The 18,056-nt window shown below is 43.6% G+C and overlaps 1 protein-coding gene across 2 annotated transcripts in view; it reads right to left on the bottom strand.

Annotated features, from left to right (window-relative positions):
- MYT1 (myelin transcription factor 1) overlaps positions 1–18,056 on the bottom strand; it is a 345,874-nt gene that overhangs the window by 90,809 nt on the left and 237,009 nt on the right. For both annotated transcript variants that reach the window (XM_033914908.1, XM_033914909.1), the window contains 2 exons: positions 16,657–16,779; positions 1,808–2,022 (listed from right to left, as the gene is read on the bottom strand). In XM_033914908.1, coding sequence (XP_033770799.1) covers positions 1,808–2,022; positions 16,657–16,779 — 338 coding nt within the window. The remainder of the gene's footprint in view (positions 1–1,807; positions 2,023–16,656; positions 16,780–18,056) is intronic.

Below are 18,056 nucleotides of genomic sequence, written 5' to 3'. Positions count from 1 at the left end.
TGCTACTTCAGGAACAGAGGGCGGGGGGGGGGGGGGGGTTGTCAGGACTGGCTGCCTGGTGCTTCAGGAACGGAGAGAGGGAGAGAGATTTGTGGCTGCCACTATGCTTTGGGGATGAACAATTAGACATACAGACTAACTAATACAAAGGGGAAGAGGGGATAGAACTACAATTTAGTATTTCAAAGTTCAGAGGAGAGACATATATGGAAAGAACGATAGGGCGGGGAGTCAAAGAGGAAAAAAAAAGGATAAAAGGAAGAGAAAAAAGAAAAGGGTGGGAAGAAGTACAACGCCCTAATCAGAGAGTTTATTTGCTGTCCAAATTGGGCGCGAAGCACAGAATCTAGTCCCAGTTGTCACTGTAGCGCAATATCTGAGACTTATTCCCAGCCCTGGCCACTCCTACTATGGGAATGAAGCCCAGGTCCCTGTGCATGGCAATACTCAGCATTGCCACTGAGCCCAGTACTACAGTGCCACTGCGCTGACTCCTATTTCTGCTGAACAGAGATAATGTATTTTGTGTGGTGCAAATAACATTCATAGCATATTTTACTTCCTGTGTAAGCAAGTACAATAGAACTTTAGTTAACCAGTATTCAATTAACAGGCACTTTCAACCAACTTGCAAAAAAACTGTCAGCAAAAAAAAAAAAAAAAAGATATTGTTTCCTGCGCTCCTCAATGTCCAAAGTGGTGCACCTGACCCAACAACCTCCCTCCCTCCATACCCAGAGGCATCAGCAGCAGCCACAAATCTCCCTCCCTCCCTCCAGCTCCCAAAGCATAGCTGCAGTCACAAATCTCCCTCTCTCTCTCCATTCCTGAAGCACCATGCAGCCGGTCCTGACAAACCCCCACCCCCACCCTCTATTTCTGAAGCAGCAGAGCCAGTCTTGACAATCCCCTCTCTCCCTCCATTCCCGAAGCAGCAGAGCATCTTGACAACTTCTGAGGCAGCAGAGGAAAGATCCTGCCTGGGCTGGGCAGAAGTTGCCTGTTTATCAGCATTTTTTCTGCTCGTTGGCTGCCGCTACAGCTTCAGGTGAGGGAGGGAAGGAGGGGGTTGTCAAGACTGGCTGTACTGCTTTGGAAATAAAAGAAAGAAATTTCTTGAACATTCTTAGTAACCCCCCCCTTTTTCTAAGTTGGGGTAGAATTTTCCTTTCTTGGTTATGATAATTTCAATGAAAATAGGAGTTTAAATAGTGAAATGCCTCTATAAAATTAAGGATGTTATCCCTTATTGATTATTGAATTTTATGTTATTATGTAATATAATTATTTCTCCTCAATGATATGGGCTTGATGGGATTTCTGATTTTCTATGACTGATTTAAGTTGTATTAAGAAATAATATTTCTATATTTTTTGTGTAAATTCCCATATCCTGTATACTTGTTTGGATATATTCATAAATTTCAATTAAAAAAAAAAAAAAAGGAAATAGAAGAAAGGAGGGTTGTCAAAAATGGCTTTATGTTTTGGGAAAGGAGGGAGTGGGGGAGAAGAAAGAATAGAAAGTGGGAGAGAAAGAAGGTAAGAACTGATGCTGGACCTACAAGTGGGGGTGGGGGATGATAGAGTGAGGTGGGAAGGGAGACCAAACTTATTTTTACAGTAACTCTCAAGCAACCAGAAACTACAATTAACCGGCATCCACCAATCCCCATGGGTGCCGGATAACTGAAATTCTACTGTATTTATTGAAGCAGCGAGATCTGGGTGACCTTACAAAGAGCTGGGTGTTTTCCCAGCCAACCTTGAGGAAAATGAAGAAATTATGCATGGTGCTTTGACTTACATTTAAAGGCTTTAGGTGAGGTTTCGCTAGTCTGAATCTTTGGGGCAAGCAAGCGTTTGCCAAAAACCTGAGCATCAAAACTTGCATAATCAAAGGTGACCTTGGAGTACTTCTCCAGCTCCTTGGCCAGGTTGGCCCTGGGTGTTGCTGGAACCATGTTGGGCCTGTAGTTACCATACTGAGGAATCTCCAGCTGCTTCACAAAACACATAGGCCTAGAGGGAGAAACAAGAATCAGAAGAGAGAAGGTCATTCATGCATGGAGCATTCTGGGACTGTGCACTTGAGAGGTGACATTCAGGCTTACAAGATTGACAATCTTTATTTAGGTCTTTCTTCAATTGTATTTAATGCTTAGTCCAAAATCTTGGGAGATTGGAGGAAAACGCACCTCTGCAATGGAACCCTTTAGGATCCACTTTTACCAGCAGCAGTTCTCTTGCAATGTGTAAGCTTAAACTGCATCATCTGCTAACACAGTGAAGTTCCTTCATTCTCTTTATTAGTTTAATGACCCTTCTTTTAGCATCCAGGCTTCCTCTATGAAGACAGATGCATAAAATTAAATGCCAGGCTCCACATGTGAATGGACAAAGGTCTTAGTCAGTGACATATTACTTTTAGGCTGCTTACTTTCATCTTGTGTTGAATTAATATTAATGACAGAAAAATGAAGGCAGATAAAGACTATATGGCCTACCTAGTCTGCCTAACCATGCCCTTTACTTTCCATTCATCTCCCTTAGAGATCCAACGTACTTGTCCCAAGCATTCTTGAATTCAGATATAGTTTTTTGTCTCCACCACCTCCACAGGCAGGCTGTTCCAAGCATTTATCACCCTTTCCATGAAAAAGTATTTTCTGAGGTTACTTCTGAATCTGTCCCCTTTCACCTTCATCCTATATTCCCCCCCCCCCCCATTCCAGAGTTTCCTTTCCATTGAGACTCCCCTCATGCGCATTTATGCCATATAGGTATTTAAATATCTCTATCATATCTCCCCTCTACCTCCTTTCCTTCAAAGTATATACTGTATAGATATTGAAATCTTTAAGTCTGTTCCCGTATGCCTTATAATGAAGATCACCAACCATTTTAGTAACCTTCCTCTGGACCAAATCCATCCTGTTTATATCTTTGTGAAGGTGTGGTTTCCAGAATTGTACACAATATTCTAAATAAGGTCTTATCAGAGTCCAATACTGGGGCATAAATACTCCTTTTTCCTACTGCCATTCCTCTCCTTATGCACCCAAGCATCCTTGTAGCTTTCACTGTTGCCTATTCAACCTGTTTGGCCACCTTAGGGTCTATGGGCTAGTAAATCTGACTTCTATGATAAGTTAATGGAATCGCTTTTATAACAGAATAGTGAAGTTTCTGGAATCCAGTTGATTACAGAACCTGAGGCAACTGAAAGGGATATAAATAAAGCTATTATTAGTAGTATTAGTATTATTCACTGGAGGCAGATCTTGTCAGAGAAATCTGATCAATTTCTTTGATTGGTTGACCAGAGAATTAGATAGAGGGAATGCACTAGATGTGGTGTATTTAGATTTTAGTAAAGCCTTTGACAGCGTTCCGCATAGGCATCTAATAAATAAACTGAGTGCCCATGGTATGGGCCCAAAAGTAACGGACTGGGTGAGGAATTGGTTCAGTGGAAGGTGACAGAGAATAGTAGTCAATGGAGATCACTCTGAGGAAAGGCTCGGTTCTTGCGCCTGTTCTTTTTAACATTTTTTGTAAGCGATATTACTGAAGGGCTGTAAGATAAGATTTGTCTCTTTGTTGTTGATACCAAAATCTGCAATAGAGAAGACACTCCTGATGGTGTTAATAACCTGAGGAAGGATCCAGCGAAGCTTGAAGAATGGTCTGAAATTTGGCAGCTAAGATTTAATGCTAAAAAATGCATGATCGTGCATTTGGGCTACTTAAACCAGAGAGAACAGTACTGTTTAGGGAGTAAAAAACTTTTTGCATGAAAGAGGAGCGGGACTTGGGTGTGATTGTACGTGATGATCTTAAGGTGGCCAAACAGGTTGAAAAGGTGACGACAAAGCCTAGAAGGATGCTAGGGTGCATAGGGAGAGATATGGCCAGTAGGAAAAAGGAGGTATTGATGCCACTGTATTGGACTCATTTAGAATATCATGTACAATTCTGGAGGCTGCACCTTCAAAAAAATTTTAAAAGGATGGAGTTAGTCCAGAGGAAGGCTATTAAAATGGTGTGTGGTCTTCATCATAAGGTGTATGGGGACAGACTTAAAGATCTCAATATGTATACTGTGACAGGGAGAGTCATGCTGAAGAAACCCTGCAGTGCTCTAAAACTGCAGAATTTATCCCCAGTGAAAGGCAACCCAAAAGTGACCCGATTATACTTGCCTAGTTCTAGTTTAGGGAATGCTAAAGGCAAAGAACTACAGGTACCAGCATGCACCAGGCAGGTGGTAGCAAAACCCACAAAGGGATTAGCTCCTGCAATCAGCTCTGCTGGGGCAGGGTTAGTAAGCAGGGAAGCTATCCAGGCTCATTAGCAAAGCACCAGAGAACCAAGTTCAAGTTTTTCAAGTGTATTAAAAGTTTGTTGTACACGCAATATCAAACACTTCAATGCGTATGACAATTTAAAATTGGGAGACAAAAATAAAACAATTTGTACACATAAACATACATTGTATGTACAGAAGTAATTAGCGATACAAAAAGGGAAGAGAGGTGAACTACAATTTTTGAGGAAAGTAAAAGTACATTTAAGGAAAAAACAACATCAGGAGGGTGATGAAGAATATTTTATAAATATGGCTAAGCCTAAAAAGAGGATAGGGGAGGTTGTGACCTATACATAATGTCTGGTTAAAATGAGGTATTCGAGTCTGGGATTAATGATAGATGAATTATCCTATCTATGACTCAAATGCGTCTTTGTACAGGTAGCATTTTAATATGCTTTTAAATTTTTCTAATGAGGTTTCTCCACGTAGATAGATTGGTAAATTGTTCCAAAGCTGGGGTGCTATGACTGAAAAAATTGTAGATCTTCTGGTACCTATTATTTTTACAGAAGGGATAGTCAGCAAATGCTGTTCCATTGATCTAAGTGTCCTGGCTGGAGAATATGGTATCAAAAAATGATCTAGAAATATTGGTGCATTGGTTTGTTGGATTTTGAAGGTTATCAGTGCAATTTTATAGATTATTCTGTGTGAAATTGGTAACCAGTGTGCTTTTCGTAGAAGAGGTGTGACATGATCATATTTTTGGGAGTTAGTAATAATTTTTATTGCTGTATTTTGTATAATTTGTAGCCTTCTTATTTCTTTCACAGGTGTTTTGAGAGGCAATTAACCCCATGCTAGAGAAAAGGGTGTGGTCTTTAGGCCAAGGGGGGTAGCCACAAACTTATAGCATTCTTGAATCATTGAGGAGAAGCAGACCTGTGCAAGCCCGGATTCAGAAGGCAGAGACCAGCACTTCTCAGAGTAAGCAATAGAAAACCTCAGAGCTAAATCCTCTCTTTCTTCTGAAGGTACTGAATATGAGATGGAAATGCCAGAAGAAATGTCAGTAGAGGAAACTGAAATAGAGCCTGAGGAATTAGGCATGTTTGAGGGCATGGTCACAGAGTGAAGTCTGAGGGAAGTAAAAGCTGTTTCTGATAATGTGGTATTGCCTCATAAAAACAAAGTAACAGAGAAATTAAGAATTACTGCTTCTGATTAACTAAGGGTAACAGAAGAGTTAAGAAGCCCATGCTCTGGGTGAGATAGTTAATTACACCCTGAGAATTGCTACAGAGGCAAGCTGTTTAAAGTTGCCATATTTTTCCTTGAACTGTAAAGTGAATAAGCATGGTGGGTTAACAGGCTGTTTAGCCACCAATTGAGAGTTTTTTGTTTTTATGTTTAAATGGTACTACAGTATAAAGCCAGAAAATAAAGTCATCTTAAAATTTACACTAAACACCTGTACTGGACCTTTTTTATTGATGCAGACACCTCTCTACCCTCCATGCCTCATTCAACCGCTCGGCTGAGGCTTGGGTGACCCAGGTCAGGGCTCGGGCTACTCCTGTCCAGGTCACAATGCTTTGGAGGAAAGGTGGGAGAGGGAGATATGATAGACATGTGCACCTACATGGCATAAATGTGAATGAGAGTCTCTTTCATTTGAAAAGGGTGGTAGATGCGTGGAATAGTCTCCCGGTAGAGGTGGTGGAGCAAAGACTGTGTCTGAATTCAAGAAAGCATGGGTCAGGCACGAGGGATCTCTTAGGGAGAGGAGATGGTGGATGCTGCGGATGGGCAGACTAAATGGGCCATCTGTCCTTTATCTGCCATCATGTGCCTATGTTTCTGTCACAAACTATCACACCCAAGTCCTGTTCTTTTTCATGCACAAACATTCTTCATCTGCTAAACTGTACCGTTCCTTTAGGCTTTTGCAGCCCAAATGCATGACCTTGCATTTCTTAGTATTAAATCTTAGCTGCCAAATTCCAGACCATTTCTCAAGATTTGCTAGATCCTTTCTCATTTATCCACACCATCAAGGGTGCCCATTCTATTGCAGATTTTGTTATCATCCTCAAAAAGGCCTTTCTTACCAGACCTTCAGCAATATTGCTTACAAAAATGCACATCTGATTTTAGCTTGGCGTTGCACATTTAGGACCATATCCTATATATAGCACACTCAAAAAAAATTGGTGCTGAGTAATATGGTGCTTAGCACCATTCTACAAGGTGTACATAACCTTTAATAGAATCCCGCTAAGCACCAGTGTGCATTATAACTTTTAAGCACATGCATTTAGGCCAAGGAAAACCAGACTTAATTACCTATGCCTAACATTGGGTGTATTTTATAAAGTGCATCTACTCATGACCCTCCTCTGGTCATGCACTAGAATTGGCATGTACCTTCTATAGAATCGCGCTTTCCAAGCTGTGCCTGTAACTTCTAATTAGTGCCAATTAGTGTCAATTAAAGGGTGTTAATTGTCAGCTATCAACGGCGATTAGGCTTGTTAAACAATTAAGTTGTGCATGCAAACTGGCTGTGTGCATCGATTTGCCCACACAAAGGGCTAGATTCACGATCGGGCCCGATCCGGGCAGGTCCGATGAATTCTCGAAGCCCAAATATGCAGATGGGGGCAATCGGAGGAACACTCCCTTCTGCCTTCCCAGATCACTTGATAGATGGTCTGCGCATGCGCTAGACCTCAGGGCCGGCATAGATTAAAAAAAAAAAAAAAAAAAGGCGATTGTTTTATTGGAGCCCGTGGTCTTAACCCGCTTAAACCCGCGGGTTAAAACCATGGGCTTGCAGGGTGAGGAAGGGAGGCAGGCAGGCAGCGTGTTTGGGGCAGGCAGGCAGGTGCATTCGGGGCTGCAGGATAGGGGCTGACAAGGCAGAGAGCATGGCGGCAGAAGTCAGGGCAGCCGGAAAGGGCTTCAGCAACTGGTCCTCAGCAGTCGCTTTTTTTTTGATTGGCCAGCCCAGTAGGCGTTGCAGGGTTTTGTTTAGTGAATTGCATCCCTGCCTATTTTGCATACTGTTGCCCTGATGTGCATGCGTGGATCGGAGGATGGTCGGCAGAGAGGTAAGTGAATCTGGCTGGGGTCGCTAAGGGGTCGCAAATCGATCGGTACACGATCAGTTTGCTTTGTGAATCTAGCCCAAAGTGCCATACACAGAATTGGGGGGTTAGAAGGTAATGCTATATAGTGCACCAAAAGTTAGGCATGAATTAAGCACCAAATGTTTGGCACAACAATGGGAGTTAATGAATGATAGGTGTCAAAACAGGACTGAAATGGCAGTTAGGCACCACAGTGCATTAGATACTATTCTATAACTTGGCATCTAAGTGTTTTCGTGCGTAACTGTGAAAGGGGCGTTCTCATAAGAACATAAGAAGTTGCCTCCACTGGGTCAGACCGAGGTCCATCTCGCCCAGCGGTCCGCTCCCGCGGCGGCCCATCAGGTCTGCGACCTGTGAAGTGGTTTCTGACCACTTCTATAACCTACCTCAAGTTCTATCTGTACCCCTCTATCCCTTTATCCTCCAGGAACCTATCCAAACCCTTCTTGAATCCCTGTACAGAGTTCTGGCCTATCACTTCCTCCGGAAGCGCGTTCCATGTGTCTACCACCCTCTGCGTAAAAAAGAATTTTCTAGCATTTGTTCTAAACCTGTCCCCTTTCAATTTCTCCGAGTGACCCCTAGTGCTTGTGGCTCCTCTCAGTTTGAAGAATCTGTCCTTATTTACTCTCTCTATGCCCTTAAGGATTTTGAAGGTTTCTATCATGTCCCCTCTAAGTCTCCTCTTCTCCAGGGAGAACAGCCCCAGCATTTTTAACCTGTCAGCGTATGGAAAATTTTCCATACCTTTTATCAGCTTAGTCGCCCTCCTCTGCACTCCCTCGAGTACCGCCATGTCCTTCTTGAGGTACGGCGACCAGTATTGAACACAGTACTCCAGGTGCAGGCGCACCATTGCGCGATACAGCGGCATGATGACTTCCTTCGTCCGGGTTGTGATACCCTTGTATCACATACCCATGTTTATTGAAGGCTTCTATACCGCTACTAATGACTGGAGAGTCAATTCAGAGCAGTTTACATGAGTTTCTGTAAAGGTGTTACAATACAGAGTTAGCGTTTTTTGAAATGGTTTTCATTACAGACACATTTATACCATAGTCAATCATCCTACACATATAATACCAGTATTGTATACTATGTTCATAATAAATCCTACTTATTTGCACACATAATACCTGTATCATGTTCCATGTTGTGTTCCTAATGAGGACTAGCCATCTATCTCCTCTATGTTGCTTTATTAGTTAAAGTAGTCTGTGAAGAGGATGGTCTTTATCCCTTTCTTGAACTTTCCGGTGTTCTTTTCTAGTTTTAATTCCTTTAGAAGGAAGTTCCACCACCTTGGAGTCATCACTGAGAACATTCTTGTCCTAACACTTTTATATTTGATGTCTCTGAAGGAGGGTATTTCCAACAGGTATTCTTGGCTTGAGCGCAGGGCACGTGCTGGTATACAATAATGTAGTCTGGCTGCTAGATATTGCGGTTCTGAGAGTTGAACGATTTTGTGCGTCAGCAACAAGATCTTGAATTTCACCCTGCTTTCAACCGGGAGCCAGTGTAACTCTTTCAGTAGCGGGGTGGCATTTGTCTGCCTCGATTTTCCCAGCAGAAATCTTGCTGCTGCTTTTTGTACCATGTGAATCATGGGAAGGGCATGGGTGGGTCATGAGTGTTGCAATTATTTCAGCGTGCACTTTATAGAATAGTACCAAGAATGAGAGTAAACTCATTAATCCAACAAGTATAAATAATGTTGTTAAACAGATATAAAGGACCTCATACACCTATAGCAGAACTGAGAGGAGCACTTAACTTAATACTGCTCCTTTCAGTTCTTCTGCTATGATATATTACGCACAGTAGTTGCTCTTTTTTTGCACATATAACAGAGAAATTAAAGTTAAAAAAAAGCCAGCACAACAATGCAGATAAAAATAAAGTGAACTGATGATGAATTAGACTACCCCATTAGGGACATAGCAGTAGAAAAATAGTGTCCCAGGTGTATGAGGGACTTTATATCTGTTTAACAACATTACTATATTTCCCTATATATAGGCTACGGCCTATATATGGGTTTTGCAAGCCGGCACAGTAGGTGTGGCTTGCAAAACTGGGGCGAGCTATACAATTAAAAAAAAATTATCCCCTCCCCCCTTACCTCCCTCACTGGACTCGCTGCTCCTCAAATTGCGATGCTGCAGGGTAGGAGAGATCTTAACGATCTCCAGCCCGGCCCCGCACTGCTTCCAGTGTGCTTTTGCCATCAATTCTCGCGATGGCTACATTGAGGCGCCCTCTGATGCCTAATGACGCCTACCTGAAAAGTAGGCGTTGTTAGGGTACAGAGAATAGATGTGGTTGACTCAGGCATCGTTAGGTGTTTGAGTTAGGCGTTGGTAAATTAAACCCAGTAAAACCTGGCCTAATATACAGGCACCTATTTCTTGGATGTCTAGCAACACCTAAGCATGCCTGGGCACCACTAAGTAGGATTCTATAAACGGTGCCTAGCAGTTGATTTACAACCGCACAGAGCAGATGACCACTGAAGGGATTAAAGCAGAGGTTAGCAAACCACAATGGGTTCTTAAATTTGACAGAAGGGCTGGACCAAGAGCATCTTTCTATCCCTCCATCGCTCCCATCCACCTGTGCAGCAGAATCCTTGTCCAGCTTCCATCCTTCCCTCCCTCCCATCCCTTGTGCAGCAGAACCCTTGAGCACCCACCCCTGCCACGCAGCCAAATCCCCGCTGACCCTACATCCTTCCCTCCAATCTGAATCCCGCCGACCGCGAGCCCTACATACCTCCCTCCAGAGCAGCGTCGGGCCGGCAGCACTCTAAACAGGCTGCTTTGCGGCCTTTTCTCATCGGGGCCTTGTGAACTTCTAAAAGCTAAGTTACTCAGGATTTCATATTCTGCTCTTTTCACTGTTTTTCAGCATTATATCTGCTTAATTTCTCTTCTCCTCCCTGTTTCTTACTTAAAAAACACAAAAAACACAAAAAAATAAACCCTTCGCTTTCCTATGTTAAATCTTATTTCCTCTTCCTCTTCATAGGAATAAGGGAAAGACTTATATTAATTCTAATTAAATCCTAGTGCCTGAGGCACAGGGTGACTAAAGTAGGGAAAATCCTGTTATAAATCCTGTGTTTTAGGGTAGCCACTGATCTGGTACAGAGCCTGTATTTCTGTTTAAAATCCTGTGTTTTGGGGTAGCCACTGATCTGGTATAGAGCCTGTATTTCTGTTTAAAATCCTAGTTTTTAGCCATTGTATCTGCTGATAGTTGTAGGGAGGGGCTCTGATTTACTACTAAGTTTAACTGCATTATCTTTGGGACAGTGCTGTGAACAAGTCTGCCCTGTGAACCTCTAAAAGCTAAGATACTCAGCATTTCATATTCTGCTCTTTTCACTGTTTTTCAGCATTATATCTGCTTAATTTCTCTTTTCCTCCCTTTTCTTACTTAAAAAAACAAAAAAAATAAACCCTTCTCTTTCCTTTGTTAAATCTTATTTCCTCTTCTTCTTCATAGGACTAAGGGTAAGACTTATAGTCCCACCCACCCCAGGGACCACTGTTCATATATAGAGACCCAAATAATCAGGACTACTCAAATCGAGTCACTTCACAACCAATCAAGATGACCTTTATTCTATGCAATCACTGTGGTGCTTTAATTCCAAGACACACTATTTGGAGGCTTAAGGCTTGCCCCATCTGTCTTCAACTTGCTAGTATTAAGGAGGAGCTCTGCAGACTTAAACAAGAATTGAATGCAATTATCAGCTTCCATCACTCCACACAATCATACCAACTTACCACCTCTACCTCAAAGAATAAAACAGCCCAGGAATAAATGGATCACAGTAGGCTCAGGAAGACTGCGACATGTAACACAGAAACATCCACCTTCACTAATATTACCTCTACAAAATACCTTCGCTCCACTAGTGCACTGTGATATTCAAGAAAAAAGAAGGGAGGTGGGACTGAAACCAATGAAGGTAACTCAAGAGAACAAGCGCACCCTAAGCACAAATAAAAAATCCCAGAAACAGAAAACTCTTATCATCAGAGGCATTAACCTTGGAATACAAGGCGAGAAGACCAAAATAGTGAAATGTCTTCCAGGATCCTCAGCTACCAGGAGTTCCAGGCAAATACAGACTATAATTAAGGAAGAAACTAAGGATTTTAACACTGATGTTGCTATCTATCTGGGAACAAATGATCTGGCCAACAACTCCACACTTGCAGCACAGAAAGCTTTTCGGGTGAGGGCGTGAAACCTTTTGTAAAGACTTTAGCTTTTTCTGAAATACTGCCTGCATATGGAAAGGAAGAGCAAAGAGTGAAAAACACAGAGGACTTTAATAGATGGCTCAGAACCTGGTGTCATCAAGAAGGCTTCAGGTACATTGGAGGATGGGGAAATACATGGAAGGACAAGAAGCTATATTGCACTGATGGGCTACATATTACTACAGCAGGAAAAAGAAACCTTGCAGAGAAATTTAGACAATATGGGGCTCATAATAAAAAAAAATATGTCTAAAAAGTGGCCTAAATGGCTACTTGGACGATCAAAAAACCTGATCGTCCAGGTACCCATAATCAAAGCTGGTTTTAGATGTATCTAAAACCAGCTTAGGCATTTCCCCTGCCTCTAAACACATAGAGCGAAAAGAGGCGTTTTTAGAGGCAGGGAAAGGGCGGGGTTGGGCGGGAGGTGGACCGGCATACACCTAGGTGTACAACAGGTATAACCAAATGTTTTGACAGGTTGCCTAGTTGGCACTTATACGTTTTGACTTAGACCAAGTCAAAACAGGTATAAGTGCCGAAAAAGGAGCCAATGAGCTGATGGCAGCTGGCGTGATCAGCTCAGCGGCACTGCAACCTACCCACCCCCCCACTGCAACCATCGGGGCAGGAGAGATGACTCATCTCCCCTATCGCAATAGCGATACCACCAAGTGTCACCAAATGCGTCACGTGGGATCGCTAAAGCGGCAGGAGAGATGACCCAACTCTCCTGCAGCGATCCACCCCTCCCCCTGATATGATCGGGCAAGGAGAGAGCCCAAGCCCTCCTGGCCCGTCTGACAATGATTGGGTAAGAGGGAGCCCAAGCCCTCTTGCCCGGCAGCACCCCGACAACATCGGGGCAAGAGGGAGCTCAAGCCCTCTTGCCCCGCGATCCCCAACCCCCCCCGACGACATCGGGGTGAGAGGGAGCCTAAGCCCTCATGCCCCGTGATCCCCAACCCCCCCCCACGATCCGGCCAGGAGGGAGCCCAAACCCTCCTGGCCCGGGGACACCCTCTAACCCCCAGCCCCCACTAAAATATAGGCAGGAGGGATCCCAGGCAATCCTGCCCTCGACGCAACCTCCTCCCATGACTGCCCCACCCGAACCCCTGATCGGCCCCCCACCGACCCGTGACCCCCCCGCCGACCCCACGACCCCCAATCCCACCCCATGTACCTTGAAATCGTTGGTTGGATGGACGGGTGCCAAGCCCGCCTATCCGGCAGGCCAGCCATCCCAGGAATGGGGCCGGATTGGCCCAGGCAGCTCAAACCCTGCCCACAGGTGGAGCCTGAGGCGCCTGGGCCAACCAAAATAGGTTGGGGATCGCGGGGCAAGAGGGCTTGGGCTCCCTCTTGCCCCGATGTTGTCCGGGGGGGGGGGGTTTGGGGATCATGGGGCAAGAGGGCTTGGGGTCCCTCCTGCCCGGATCGTTGTAGGGGGGAGGTGGATTCTGTAACCGGTGTTGTTTTTGACAGACACCGGTTCCAGAATCCTGCTTTTAGGTGAAGGACTGGCTCCTCCTTCATCTAAAAGCCCTTGTTTTGGACGTTTGGGGCTTAGGCTTTTTTTAGATTGATTATATGGTATAAGTTTAGACATAGTGGTGGTCTGGGCGTTTAAACAGCTGAACATAGAGGCAGGCCATTATCAAACAAAACCTCCTTTTGGACGTTTTTTTGGATAATGGACAGTTTCCCTGCTTGCTTCTACTTTCAACGTTTAAGGCCTTAGGCCAAAAGGGGACTTAGACTTTTTTTTTAAATTTAATTATTATGCCCCTCCACGTTTCTAGGCATTTAAACTAGAAGGTGGGGGTGGTGTATGTTTGAAGGACAATTATAGAGACCACCCCGGCAAAAGAAAAGATGTGATAGTAGTAAAGATTGCAACATAAACAATATCAGCAACTCATTTCTTAGCATTGCAACGGAAAGTGAAACAAAGCAAAAATCTATACGTAAAAGGAGATTACCGCTGAAAAATAGCTGGAAAGTGATGACCACAAATGCTCGCAGTCTAAGCAACAAAGTTCATGATCTGCAAGCCCTGAAGTCGCTATCACAGAGACATGGTTCAATGAATCACATGGATGGGATGCAAACATACCGGGATATAATCTTTTTAGGAAGGACAGAGATGGTCAAAAAGGTGGAAGAGTAGCTCTCTATGTAAAGATCAATATCCAAGCGACCGAAATGCAAGGGACCTGGAGAGAGGAAGAAGCGATATGGATCACTCTGAAAAGAGAAGATGGAACTTCTATCTACGTGGGTGTAGTCTACAGACCTCCGACTCAATCGCAGCAAATTGATAAGGATCTGAATGTGAATATCCAAAAGTTTGGAAGGAAAGAGGAAGTCCTGCTGTTGGGAGATTTCAACCTGCCGGATGCGGACTGGAATGTTCCACCTGCGGAATCGTAAAGAAGTAGGGAGATTGTGGATGTCTTTCAAGAGGCTCTACTCAGACAAATGGTGACTGAACCCACGTGGGAAAAAGCGATATTGGATCTGGTCCTCACAAATGGAGAGAGTATCTCTAATGTTCAAGTGGGTGCTCACCTGGGAAGTAGCGATCATCAAATGGTTTGGTTTGATATAATGGCTAAAGTGGAGAGCGGTTGCACGATACTTAAAGTCCTAGATTTGAAACGTACAGACTTTAATGCAATGGGAGTGTACCTGAAGAAAGAGCTGGTAGGATGGGAAGACATAAGAGAAGTGGAAAGACAATGGTCTAAGCTGAAAGGAGCGATAAAAATGGCTACGGACCTATATGTGAAGAAAATAAATAAAAACAACAGAAAAAGGAAGCCAATATGGTTCTCCAAACTAGTGGCGGAGAAAATAAAGGTGAAAGAGTTGGCGTTCGTGAAATATAAAAAAAAACCAAGAAGAGGAGTGCAGAAAGGACTACAGGGTGAAACTGAAAGAAGCCAAGAGAGAGATACGTCTGGCGAAAGCACAGGGGAAGAACAAATGGCTAAAAATGTATAAAAGGGAGACAAAAATTTTAAGATATATTAGAGAAAAGAGGAAGATGAAAAATGGAATTGCTAAACTAAAAGATGCTGGGAACCAATATGTGGAGAGGATGATGAAAAAGCAAATGTGCTAAACAAATACTTCTGTTCTGTGTTCACAGAAGAAAATCCTGGAGAAGGACTGTGATTGTCTGGCAAAGATACACGAGAAAATGGAGTAGATTCTGCGCTGTTCACGGAGGAGAGTGTTTATGAGCAACTTGGAAAACTGAAGGTGGGCAAAGCAATGGGACCAGATGGGATCCATCCCAGGATACTAAGGGAGCTCAGAGAGGTTCTGGCGAATCCTATTAAAGACTTGTTCAACAAATCTCTGGAGACGGGAGTGGTTCCTGGGGATTGGAGGAGAGCTGATGTGGTCCCTATTCACAAAAGTGGTCACAGGGATGAAGCAAAAAACTACAGGCCGGTAAGCCTCACTTCAGTTGTTGGAAAAATAATGGAAGTGTTGCTGAAAGAAAGAATAGTGTACTTCCTTGAATCTAATGGGTTACAGGATCCGAGGCAACATGGCTTTACAAAAGGTAAATTGTGCCAAACGAACCTTTGATTGAATTTTTTGATTGGGATCAAAGAGCTGGATCGAGGACATATGCTACATGTAATTTACTTAGATTTCAGCAAAGCCTTTGATACGGTTCCTCATAGGAGGCTGTTGAACAAACTTTAAGGGCTGAAGTTAGGACCCAAAGTGGTGAACTGGGTTAGAAACTGGCTGTCGGACAGACGCCAGAGGGTGGTGGTTAATGGAAGTTGCTCGGAGGAAGGAAAGGTGAATAGTGGAGTCCCTCAAATACTTGAAGGGTATTAACGTAGAACAAAATCTTCTCCAGAGAAAGGAAAATGGTAAAACCAGAGGACATAATTTCAGTTTGAGGGGTGGTAAATTCAAGAGCAATATTAGGAAATTCTACTTTACAGAGAGGGTGGTGGATGCCTGAAATGCGCTCCGAGAGAGGTGGTGGAGAGGAAAACAGTGACTGAGTTCAAAGGAGCGTGGGATGAACACAGAGGATCTAGAATCAGAAAATAATATTAAATACTGAAGTAAGGCCAGTACTGGACAGACTTGCACGATCTGTGTCTGTATATGGCTGTTTGAGGGAGGATGGCTGGAGAGGGCTTCAATGGCTGGGAGGGTTTAGATGGGATGGAGTAGGTTTTAACGGATATTTCGGCAGTTGGAACCCAAACACAGTACCAGGTAGAGCTTTGGATTCTTGCCCAGAAATAGCTAAGAAGAAAAAAAATTAAAAATTTAAATTGAATCAGGTTGAGCAGATTGGATGGACCATTTGGGTCTTTATCTGCCATCATCTACTATGTTACTATGTTCTTTGTGCCATGTTACTGATGACTTCCCCAATGAAAGAAGGCTGTGAAGCAGCCTGTTTAGAGTGCTGCCAGCCCGAAGCTACTCAGGAGGGAGGTATGTAAGGCTCGCGGTCGGCGGGGTTCAGATAGTCAGCGGGCTGGATTAAAAACTAAACAGGCCGGATATGGCCCATGGACCGAAGTTTGCCCATGTCTGGATTAAGGCATGGTCCCCTCCCCCCTTACTCTCCCAGTGGTCATCGACCCCCTTCCACCACCCAGAGTGATGGGGCTGGCAAACTTGGGAGCATGTGTAGCCTCTTCTCTCTTTTCTTTCTTACTTATTTCCCTAGTTTTGTTTCTTGCATTATTCTACTTGCCATTTTGATGTCCTATGAATGGCAGTATGACTGGCAATGAACAAAAACAGAAACAGATTAATTGCCTTCTAGTGATTTTTCAAATATGAGCTTCAGTTCTAAATTCTGCAAGAGGGATAAAGCAGTGAGTGGAAGGTTGAGGAGCCCACCTACCTGAGAATTCGGTCTGAGCTTGAGCTGCTCTTTGCCAGATCCCCTGCCGGCGGCGGCTGCTGCTGCTGCTTCTCATGAGATTTGGCAAGTTTTTCAGCAGCAGCAATTGGACACCCAGATAAGCTGTAGGCAAGATGGAGAAAGTTAAAGCTTCGTCTACCTGCTAAGATCTTCTACAACCTTGGCAGGCTGCAAACCAGTTCAGCCATCCACGTAATCCTTGCAGCTAATGTCCTTTCCATGATAAAGATTTCCTGACAAGCTCCTGAAGCTATCTTCAGAAAGAAAAGAGACAACAGCAGGGACTAGAAGCACGTCTTTAAGTTTTTAAAGTTCTGTAAGTGAATGATGCTACAACCAATGGTTTCATTCATTTTCAGATTTATTGACAGCCTTTCCAATTACAGTTCAAAGCAGTTGGGGCTCCCAGAATTAATGGGAAAATAGGGTAATGCATAATGTTTGAAATATCTGCAGATGTTATTTGCTCTGTCTGCAGGCCTATGAAAATGAAGACAGCAATAACCAGAGGTTCTAGCACAGGGCTGCCCAATTCCGGTCCTCGAGATCTACTGGCAGGCCAGGTTTTCAGGATATCCACAATGAACAGGCATGAAAGAAATTTGCATACCAAGAAGGCAGTGCAGGCAAATCTCTCTCATGCATATTCATTGTGGATATCCTAAAAACCTGGCCTGCCAGTAGATCTCGAGGGCTGGACTTGGGCAGCCCTGTTCTAACGGAAATGCAGATGCTCTGGTGGCTGAGTCTGTCTGGCAGGGTCTCAAGGCAAACAAGAAAGGTGACCTGATGGTATTCAATATCTTTATTCTATGAAGACTCAACACGTACGTGTTTCAGCCCGAAGGCCTGCCTCAGGAGTCTTAATGCTTTGATCAATACAGTATATATTGACTGTTCTATCTTATAAAATTATAATGATTGAGTCATTTACCCAACACATCAATCAGAATGATCACTAAAAAATTTGTCCACAATGTGGAGATTAACCCAGGTCGCCTTTTCTTTTTTCTTTGAGTATCTGCCTTGATAAAGTAGAATCTCCTGTAGCTTTGTATAGTAGGGTCTCAAGGCAGCCAGGAGCCTGCTGATATTGGTCGCAGCTCTTATGAATAATACAAAGTTTTTTTTATTAGGCATGGAAAGGGAGACATGCTGTGCACTAAGCAGGGAATTTGTATGCTCCTCTATCCAAAATTATGGTGTTTTAAAGGAAAAAAATCAAATAGAGTGTCCTGGATAAAGAGAGATGTCTTCTATGCAGCCACATTGTATAGCTGGCAGCTGGGTCATATCCTTAGCAGCTCAGTCAAGAATAGCTGGAAAAGTCTGGATGGGTCAGTAGCCCTTTTTTCACTGGCACAAGACCTCAACCAGAA

This window comes from Geotrypetes seraphini, chromosome 11 (assembly GCF_902459505.1).
Source record: "Geotrypetes seraphini chromosome 11, aGeoSer1.1, whole genome shotgun sequence".
NCBI classification, from domain to species: Eukaryota; Metazoa; Chordata; class Amphibia; order Gymnophiona; family Dermophiidae; genus Geotrypetes; species Geotrypetes seraphini.
This window is presented reverse-complemented; position numbering and strand designations above follow the sequence as displayed.